This window comes from Ovis canadensis, chromosome 7, assembly GCF_042477335.2.
Source record: "Ovis canadensis isolate MfBH-ARS-UI-01 breed Bighorn chromosome 7, ARS-UI_OviCan_v2, whole genome shotgun sequence".
Classification (NCBI taxonomy): Eukaryota; Metazoa; Chordata; class Mammalia; order Artiodactyla; family Bovidae; genus Ovis; species Ovis canadensis.
The window spans coordinates 16621737-16632747 of record NC_091251.1 but is presented as its reverse complement, the minus strand read 5'-3'; the positions used below and the strand labels follow the sequence as shown (position 1 = coordinate 16632747).

General features: G+C 41.8%; 1 protein-coding gene across 1 annotated transcript in view; it reads left to right on the top strand.

The window, feature by feature from the left end:
* PGGT1B (protein geranylgeranyltransferase type I subunit beta) overlaps positions 1–11011 on the top strand; it is a 59214-nt gene that overhangs the window by 2275 nt on the left and 45928 nt on the right. The window contains exon 2 of the mRNA XM_069595287.1: positions 9518–9636. Coding sequence (XP_069451388.1) covers positions 9518–9636 — 119 coding nt within the window. The remainder of the gene's footprint in view (positions 1–9517; positions 9637–11011) is intronic.

Sequence of the window (11011 nt, the reverse complement as noted above, 5' to 3'; positions counted from 1 at the left end):
CTAAGTCGCTTCAGTCGTGTCCGATTCTGTGCGACCCCATAGACAGCAACCTGCCAGGCTCCCCCGTCCCTGGGATTCTCCAGGCAAGAATACTGGAGTGGGTTGCCATTTCCTTCTCCAATGCATGAAAGTGAAAAGTGAAAGTGAAGTCCCTTAGTCGTGTCCAACTCTTAGGGACCCCATGGACTGTAGCCCACCAGGCTCCTGTGTCCATGGAATTTTCCAGGCAAGAATCCTGGAGTGGGGTGCCATTGCCTTCTCTGGATGTATGTTGGCAGTAAACTCTAATCTTGCTCATAGCGTAAGTAAAGCAGCAAAAATTCTCTGATTAAACAATTAACAATTGATTTAATAACCATATAACCTTAGAATTTATACCAGACATTGTATATTAGATAACAGATATGTAATATATTGTACTAGTAAAGAAATAGTAATTATATTCTTTTTATGCTTCATGTTTGTTAACCTGATCACTTTGGATTTTTTTAATGGCTCAGTTAATAACCACGTTTCAGATACTCTGCACATACTGGTTTTTGTAGTGATTTTTTAGAAGTTTTTCAGTATTTCTTAATTCAAACTTTTTACTTTCCTTAGTTCAGCATTAAATCCTTTTGTGGTTTATCAATTCATAATTGACTTTAAGATGCTTGTGAAAGAAGCTTCAACTTTTTAAGCAAAGGTGACCAGTCACAAAATTTTTACTAAAGATGAAACAGCATGTTACCTAAGTCATAACTGTTAGCTGATATTGTAGTTAAATTCCACAAGCATTTGTTGAGGGGCTGCCATGTGTCTGGGTATGAAGATATGGTATAAAGCAGCAGTACCCAGCTTATTTGGCACCAGGGACCAGATTCATGGAAGATGATTTTCCATGGATGGAGAGGAGTGGGGAGGGTTTCGGTGCAGGATTCGAGCACATTACATTTATTGTGCAGTTTATTCCTATTGTATCATCAGCTTCAACTTGCATCATCAGGGATTAGATCCTAGAGGTTGGGGACCCCCGGAACGTAGTGATTCAGGTGTTCTGTGTTCGTTTTTTACTGATAGATATGAAGTAGCTGACTCCTAGGAAGGCTACTGTTGAACTAGACATTTAGACTCTTTATTTTCTGACACTGCATTCTGGCAAAAGCATTTCTCTCTCTCTCTTAGCCTGACCAACAGAATAATTTTATTTTTATTTTATTTTTCTAATAGTGGTTTTATGAAAAGTAAAAGGTTCACTCAAGGTTTTTCTTTTATCTTCTGAAAAGTGGTAGTTACTAGTTAACTCAGGTGAATATAGACCTTGGATTGTGAGCTTTATCAGTGAGCAGGTTTCTTTTCATGAATGGTTTAGAGAGCTTTTTGGTTATGTGATATTGTTGCCATTTGTGTTTAGGCAGTGGGCATTAGAATAGGCCTTTTTAAATTGAGAAGCAAATATTGACCATATTCTGTTATTTTTAACGATCCAGCTCTTCTAGAAGGTTTAGACAATTTGTTTTGTTTCTAAGACGTTTACAAAGTCTTTCTAAAATTCTTGTGTCCTCCATATCCCCTGTGTCCTGTGATGTCACCACTTAGCCACCTACCAGCTAGCAACTTCTCTGTCCTTTGGTTTCCTCCCTTATCTGAAGTATATCACAGTCTGACAGCGTCTCTCAATCAGTGATAATGGGGTGCTTATAGAAATACATATACCCGAGGCCCCTCCCCAGATCTGCTGCATCGGACTTTCTTATGGGCTTGGGAGTCTAGCAGCATAGTAAGCATCCCAGGTGGCTCTCATGCCCACTAAAATTTGAGACAGTTTGCCTAATAGGAGAAACGAAAGTACAGATGATTACAGCAGTGCACCCCAACTCTAACGTGCATGTGACTCACCTGGGCGTCTTGTCAACATGCAGATTCTCAGGGTGTAGGTCGGGGCGGGGTCTGAGATGCTGCGGTTGCGACAGGCTCCCAGGTGAGGCTGAGGCTGAGGCTGCCGACCCCTGCTGCCCCACTGTGAGTTTGTTTGCACAAAGGCTGTGATCGTCACAGGGCATTCTGGAAGCACCTGTGTAATTCCACCCAAAGAGAGACTCAGAGAAGAGTCTAGTCTGAGGCTTCTTGGGAAAAGGTAACTCTGGAGCTAAATATTAAACAATGTGTTGAGTTTTCATGTCGGTGGGTGGATAATAGGCAAAAGGACGATAAAGGCAATAAAGATGGATAGGCGAGTGTTGAGCAGGGCGTCGTCAGGCAGTGCTCTTCACAGTGGTTCAAAATGTTAGGCAGATATGGTCGGAATTTAGTATGGAGGGGAAGGCGTGGACTTTGCCATGTCAAGAAACTGAGAACTAAATATCATGTGAGTGGTGGGAAGTTGCCAAGCAGTGGGTCTTCCTGGTTAGATAAGCATTTCAGAGTGATCACTAGACTTTAGATAGGTTATTATATTAAGTGGGACAAGACCAGAACCAGAGTCATCAGTAGTGACTGAAGCTGTTGCAGTCATCCAGGAGCCAGGTCCTGGGATAGCAGAAATAGGAATAGAAAGGCGAGGACGAAGGAGGAAGGAGGAATCCCAGAATTCTAGGGTTGAAACTGCCAGCTAGAGAACAAGAGGCAGAAGGGTATAGCTGCTTAGTAATTTTCCTCGCAGATCTCACCTGCTTAAGTTTGGGATGTGTGTCTTATTCATTTTTGTCATGACATCTAGTCTGTAGTGGTACAGAATCTGCCTGCAATGCGGGAGACCTGGGTTCAATCCCTAGGTTAGGAATATCCCCCTGGAGAAGGGAACGGCTACCCATTCCAGCATTCTGGCCAGGAGAATTTCATGGACTGTACATATAGTCCATGGAGTCGGAAAGAGTCAGACACGAATTTCACTTCTAGTCTGTAGTAGATATTCAGTAAACATTTCTTATTAAAAGTTAGTTTGCAGGAGAAACTTTATTTTGCGTGTTAAATAATTACAAAAATGTGTGACTGTTCTTGAAAGTATTTATAGGCTGAGTCAGCTGTTTCAAGATATTATGAATGAAGAATAGGCTTAAAATTCTGGAAATCATGAATCTTTCCACCATTCATTCCAAATTATTTATTGGTGCTTCTATGTACTATGTATTTTAACTTGATGATTCTTTCTAATGTATACTACCAGACTCTCCATTTCCACTGTTAATTTTATCAGCAGCTGTGCTTCTGTTTCTTGATGTAACTACTTGTTTATAATTTTAGAACTCTTTGGCAGCATGATTTTGGCCAGGTTGTCGTCCTCACTAATTTGTGTCTGACTCTTTTGCGACTCCATGGACTCCTGCCTGCCAGGCGCCTCTGTCCATGGGGTTTCCCAGGCAAGAACACTGGAATGGGTTGCCATTTCCTTCCCCAAGGGATCTTCCCCGACCCAGGGATTGAACCTGCGTCTCCTGCATTGGCAGGCAGGTTCTTTACCACTGAGCCACCAGGAAAGCCCTGGTTTGGCGATAGCCCCACCTTAGATCTAGGCAGGAATGCCGTCTGTTGCTGAAGATGCTGGTAGATATCAGTAAAGACATTTGTACTAAAAAGTAGCAGAGCAAGTGACCCAGAATTTGAGAATCTAGTCAACTCCCATGAAAAGAAAGTGAAAGTCGCTCAGTCATGTCCAACTCTTTGCAAACCTGTGGACTGTATAGCCCATGAGATTCTCCAGGCCAGAATACTGGAGTGCGTAGCCTTTCCCTCCTCCAGGAGATCTTTCCCAACCAGGGATCGAATCCAGATCTTCCACATTGCAGGTGGATTCTTTACCAGCTGAGCTACAAGTAAAGCCCAAGAACACTGGAGTGGGTAGCCAGTCCCTTCTCCAGCAGATCTTCCTGACCCAGGAATAGAACCAGGGTCTTCTGCATTGCAGGCGGATTCTTTACCAACTGAGTTATTAGGGAAGCCCTGATCCCTAACTCCCATAAGTCAGTGTTGGTATACCCCAGTGATCATTCACTTGCTCTGACCTGATGGTGGAGAAGGCAATGGCAACCCACTCCAGTACTCTTGCCTGGGAAGTCCCATGGACGGAGGAGCCTGATGGGCTACAGTCCATGGGGTCGCAGAGTCGGATGTGACTTCACTTTCACTTTTCACTTTGATGCATTGGAGAAGGAAATGGCAACCCACTCCAGTGTTCTTGCCTGGAGAATCCCAGGGACGGGGGAGCCTCGTGGGCTGCCGTCTGTGGGGTTGCACAGAGTCGGACACGACTGAAGCACTTAGCAGCAGCAGCAGCAGACCTGATGGTGCAATATACTCAGATAGTAGCATAGGAAAATCATCACAGCTGATCCTTGAGCAGCTTGGGGCTCGAGGCCCAGAGTGTGCAGTGGAATATCAGAGGTCAGGCTCTCCTTATCATAGGTTCCACAACTTCAGATTGTGTGCAGTACACTGTAGTACATATTTACCGGAAAAAGAATCAGCCTATAAGTTTGTATTCAAGAGTCATGCAATAGTATGGCTAGATTTTTTTTTCCCCCCACTGCACAGAATGTTTTTCCTTTTTTCTTTTGGTTCTCTTTAATTCTTATTTCTTTTGTGCTGTTTTCTAAGCCTGAAACCAGTTGTTCTTAAGTCTAAAAAGTTGAGGCCTTTTGGAAGCATCATTTAGTTTAAGTCTCTTACCTGCAAGTTGATCTGCTGGTGAAGGAACTTCACTGGGCTCAGGGGGAGTGGGGTGGAGATGTTACTTCTTCATCCATGTAAGATAAACCTTTTATATGTAATGCTCGGAGTAGGAGAACGGGCAGGAAGACATGGCTGGCTTTGGTTTTTCAGGCTACAGACTCAGAGTTCAATTCTGGGGGAGAGAAGAAAGGAAGAAAACAGACAGATGCACTCTGAAGAAGTAATAAAGTAAAAGTCACTTCACTGGCCTCGTCTTAGAAGCATGTACTGGCACAGTCACCCCTCTAGAAGCCTGCACCAAGACAGGTTGCCTGACAGTCTCTACCCCAGGCACCATAAAACCTCACGTTATTTCTCCCAGAGGCTCCCAGCCCAGAATTCCTTTTTATTCCTTAGGAATTGTTTAATTCTCTTGCTCTCAGAGTTTTAGGACTACTTGAGAACTCTAGTGTGGTCCAAAAAAAAATCTTTTCTTATTATCTTATTTTAGAGGAAGGCTGGGTGTTTGCTCCAAAGGCTTCTTGGTTCTGTCCTGCCAGCCACTGCTGGATGCTAAATTTGGTAAACAGTCTTTTCACTATAGTGCTGTTAATCCTATAAACCTTAGTCTAAAGTGCAGTGGGTTGAAAATGCTGGACTTTAAGAAGCCTTTAATAAGTGTACAAGGTTTTAAAATAGTTTACCCATCAGATGACTGATTTCCATACCATAGTACAAGTATAATTTTTAAAAAGATCATTCAGTTAACACTTGCATGCAGATAACAGTAAGACTTAAGAGCAGTTTCTAAAACTTTTCTAGACCTCAGCACTTTTGACATTTTGGTCCAGATACTTCTTTTTTGAGTGGTGCTGTCTTGTACATCATAGCAGCATACCTCACTTTTACCAACTAGATAGCAAGGAGCACCCTTCTCTAATGATGAAAACCAAAATTGTCTTCAGAATGGCCACTTGGGAGCAGTGTTGCCCCAGTGGAACATCACTATGCTTCAGTAAGCCTTGCTGCCCACGAGAATCACTTGAGAAGCTCACTGCTTCCCATCCCCACTCACCCAAACCCCAGCTTCCAGACCCTGCCTTCCATCTAGAATTTTTGATCTCCTTGCTGCGTAGTGAGGTCTTGGCCTCCAGGTTTTGCTGGTGGTGTATTGTTTGTCTTTAAGCCGATTCTAATTGCGCCATGCTTGAGAAATACCCCTTGACTCAGAGCCCCTTCGGTAGTTTCCCTTGGTTATCTAGCATTGAAATCTGAAGTAAGTTACTTGAGTTCCTTGGATTTTATTATCTTGAGCTAGAAAACTAAAGAGATAGACTGGATGACTTCTGCTTTTAATTTAAAAACAGTATCTACTCATGTTTACAGCCCCTTGTTTATGGTTTTCTGTAACATATTTTAGTAATGGGGAGATCATTGTTTTCTCAGGGTCTTCATGTTGTCTCTCACTTGTATCTCTCTTCATTTTGCTTAAAGATTCCGCCAGCAATGCGGGCTAGGCAGGATCAGTCCCTGGGTCTGGAAGATCCCCTGGAGGAGAGTACGGCAACCTGCTCCAGTATTCTTGCCTGGAGAATCCCATGGACAGAGGAGCCTGGAAGGCTGTATAGTCCATGGGGTCACAGAGTTGGACACGACTGAAGTGACTGAGCACATAGTAACGATTTAATAGAAGCCTTATTTTACCTGACTATAGTCATTCACTTTTTAGATTTCAGCAAAACTGAACCCAGTGATAGCGCTCCAGCAGGCTTATTTGTTGGTTAATTCTGTAGATTATTTGACTGCATACCATGCACAAGGCAGACCTTATCTCATGAAACATAGTTTTCATCAAGAGAAGTGACTTTCAAATGTGGGTACTGTTAGGCAGAAATTTCCCCATGTCTAAAGCATTTTATTTGAGAGAAGAGTGGTTGGGGGTGGGGGGATGGTGGAGACTGCCAACCAGTGAAAAGGCCTGTAGTGTTAAGGCGGTGAATGTTAGTGCTGTCCCTTCAAATCAGGAAATGCCAGTAGTAAGAGCTTCAGTTTATTTAGCGCTTGCTCGTGAGCAGGTGAGCACAATAACTGTGTGAGCTATACTGGCTTACAGGTGAGGGGGCTGACTTTGAAAAGACTTGGAAAGGGTTAGGCAACTTAACCAGATTACAGATGGATGGAAATTGGCCAACCGAGGATTTGAAGCTAGCTCGTTTGACTGCAGATCTGAGCTCTCAACTACTGCTTCCCACATAAAGGGGTGCCACTCCCCTTCATTTATTCCTGATCTTACTCAGATAAATCACCTCTCTAATTCAAGTGAATTTCAGTGACTTGTTGGAATTAAACTGAGATAATAAATGAGAAATTTTCTAGGTCAGCGCCTGCTGCTGCTGCTAAGTCGGTTTAGTCGTGTCCGACTCTGTGCGACCCCATAGACGGCAGCCCACCAGGCTCCTCTGTCCCTGGGATTCTCCAGGCGAGAACACTGGAGGGGGTTGCCATTTCCTTCTCCAATGCATGCATGCATGCTAAGTCGCTTCAGTTGTGTCCGACTCTGTACGACCCCATAGACGGCAATCCACCAGACTCCTCTGTCCCTAGGACTCTCCAGGCAAGAATACTGGAGTGGGTTGCCATTTCCTTCTCCAGGTCAGTGCCTAATACATAATAATAATCTCTCAATGGGCTTCCCGTGTGGCTTACCTCGTAAAGAACCCACCTGCAATGCGGGAGACCTGGGTTCAAGTCTGGGTTGGGAAGATCCCCTGGAGAAGGGATAAACTACCCACTCCAGTATTCTGACCTGGAGAATTCCATGAACTGTATAGTCCACGGCTTCGCAAAGAGTCAGACACAGCTGAGCAACTTTCACTTTCCACTTGCCAATCTCTCGATAACATAAGTCTCCCAGGATGTCTTCTTGAGTATACCAGTATCTCACTAGTTTTAATTTTTGCCTTTAAGCTTTGGTTAGAATTAAATTGCTCTCTGATTTCTCCTCCTGTTAACTAATGGATGCCAGCCTTTTCAACCAGGGATTAGAGAGAGAATTACACGTTTTAAAAAAATGAGTGAGTATTTTTCCATTTTTCCTAAAGTTGGCAATACTATTCTAAATTCAGAGAAGAGAAGTTAATTATATATAGTGATTACCTTAATGCATTAAGTCTTAATTTTTTTCTTGGGATCTCTATTTAAAAGGTTATAGAATGCATTTAGTGGTTCTGTGAGAAGACTTTAGACCAGATAATTTGAAGTACTAGTTTGTCAGTATTAGTCATAGGAATTATTAGAATGTGGAACTGAGATAACCATGTTCAATCAGACAACACCATAGAATGCATCTCAACAGGAAAGGAACTATATATGTAACAAACTCTTCTTGTAATAAGCAACCACTGCGGGGACCAGTTTTTATATAAGAAGACAGGCTTAGCTTTCTGACTTAGTACACAGTCTTGGAGGGGAAGGATTTTGCTTTAGAGTGTTGTATTTCATCAAAGACTGTTCATTTCTAGGAAATGGGAGTTAAAATGCATTTGCATTTTTAGTGTTCCTTGTTCCCCCTTTTTTTCCCAAGGAGTTACATTATTTATAAGCAGATTTGAATAATGATAGGTTTATTCTAACATCCTTAAAAATTAAGCACCAGGTATAAGCATAACTGCAGATGGTGACTGCAGCCATGAAATTAAATGATGCTTACTCCTTGGAAGGAAAGTTATGACCAACCTAGACAGCATATTCAAAAGCAGAGACATTACTTTGCCAACAAAGGTCCATCTAGGAGAAGGCAATAGCACCCCACTCCAGTACTCTTGCCTGGAAAATCCCGTGGACAGAGGAGCCTGATAGGCTGCAGTCCATGGGGTCGCTAAGAGTCGGACACGACTGAGCGACTTCACTTTGACTTTTCACTTTCATGCATTGGAGAAGGAAATGGCAACCCACTCCAGTGTTCTTGCCTGGAGAATCTCAGGGATGGGGGAGCCTGGTGGGCTGCTGTCTGTGGGGTCGCACAGAGTCGGACATGACTGAATTGACTTAGCAGCAGCAGCAGCAGTCAAAGCTATGGTTTTTCCAGTAGTCATGTATAGATGTGAGAGCAGGACTATAAAGAAAGCTGAGCACTGAAGAACTGATGCTTTTGAACTGTGGTGTTGGAGAAGACACTTGAGAGTCCCTTGGATTTAAAGGAGATCAAACCAGTCAATCATAAAGGAAATCAGTCTTGAATATTCATTGGAAGGACTGATGCTGAAGCTGAAACTCCAATACTTTGCCCACCTGATGCAAAAAACTGACTCCTTGGCAAAGACCCTGATGCTGGGAAAGATTGAAGGCAGGAGAAGAAGGGGATGACAGAGGATGAGATGGTTGGATGGCATCACCGACTCAATGGACATGAGTTTGAGTAAGCTCCGGAGTGATGGACAGGGAAGCCTGGCGTGCTGCAGTCCATGGGGTGGCAAAGAATCAGACATGACTGAGCAACTGAACTGATAAATTGCTCTTGGCGAATCAGTGAAAATTGAGATTTGTATATATTTTCCATCCTTTTGGCCTTATATATACTGACTAGGTGCATGGAATTCTTTCTCAATTCTACTGTTAGCCTTTAGGTTGCTCATAACCTGGCTTCAGTAAATTCATGTATACTTCAGATGAGTAAGATGAGTTCTTAGGCCTTAAACGTCCCTTTATTAGAAATTAAAACAAAGATTTGATTGATATTATTAAATTATAAGGCTAAATTGGGTTTTTCTGATTTCACAAGTTGGGGCTATTGTTTAAATTATTGTAAATTTAAAATGAGTTTATTGTTTTTCTGAAACAGAAAGACTTCATTGGTTTGATAAGATGGAATTTTATATTTTTTTCTTTTCAGGTTGACTATTGCATTTTTCGCACTCTCTGGGCTGGATATGTTGGACTCCTTAGATGTGGTGAACAAGGATGATATAATAGAGTGGATTTACTCCCTGCAGGTTCTTCCCACAGAAGACAGTGAGTGAGTTTTTAGCATTTTATTTTTAGTGTGACTAGCTGTACCTAGTGTAACACGTGTGTTGGACTTGGAAATCTTCGTGTATTCACAAACCATTATCATATTGGGTTGGCTGAAAAGTTCGTTCGGGTTTTTCGTAACATCGTACAGAAAAACACGAACAAACTTTTCGGCCAACCCAGTATTTCATTCATCTGCGTTTTCCTTGTGATGCGGCGCTCCCTTTCTGTTTGAGCAAGGTGCTGGCCAAGGTAGGCACGTGCCTTGAGAGGCTGCTCTGAGGTTGAGCGGGGATTCGCAGCTGTGCGCCATGCTGCTGTGCACGGCCGCCCTGACAGCCGCTGCTCGACGACCTGGATCCACGCTCGTGTTTGGTTAGTTTCGTAGCGTTCACTGTTTTTCATTCTCTGCCATTCTTTTTGTCTCTTCACTGAAAAACTCCTTGCCATCAAAAAGTTTCATTCCGACCTCTTAACCATTTTCCCCGCTAATGTTCCGTTAGTGTTTCTTTAATGGTTTCTTAGAACTCTTGGTTATACTTCAGTCATTTTTATGGTTCTTAACACTTTATATATTTTGATCAATTAAATAAATTCTCAGAATTCATAAATTACAGATCAGTTAAATACACATAAGTTTTATAAACTCTGTTGTTCACTCCATTAAGTTTAAAATACCAAATATTGATTTAACTTATAAATGTTAGAAATTCTAACATTGAGTTGAATTAGATCAAGCCCAAATAAACTCCCAGAAAGTCATGTACTTCTTATGTGTGATCACTGCTTTCCTTTCTTTTATGAGTCAGCATTTATAATTTAATGATATGGTTCATTGGCTGGAGTAATCTCACCCAGGTAAGCTTTGGGGAAATAATAAACCAAAGCTTTATTTAGAAAGAAAGAGCTTTGATCTATTAGCAGATACCATTGGACATAGTGTGAGCTTTCTATTTTATTATTCTTGAAGTTTGTAGTATTTGTTTATAATTTTAAAAAGTCTTTGCTTATTAATGAATTCTTGTTAAAAAATGGTTAGGCATTTTGGATCTTTCAGAATTCTAATATAAAATCTAATCATTTTTCACCAATGACTTGAAACAGCATATGTGATATACTGATGAGTAGTTATAGATTCCAACATGTTGCTGAGTAGTATTTATTGAATATTCTGCTAAGAATACTCTGCTAAACTTGAACAGAAGGACTGTTGAAAATTATGAGATATGGTTCTCGTTCTCTAGGAGCTTGTGGCTGAGGTGAGGCTAAGTTCTAGTCACCTGCAAAATGGAAGTAATTTGTATTTCCTTTTTAATCAGATTTTTTTTTTCACTAGTCTGAGTGAAAGTCTGGAAGTTTTTAAAAAGTTAGATAT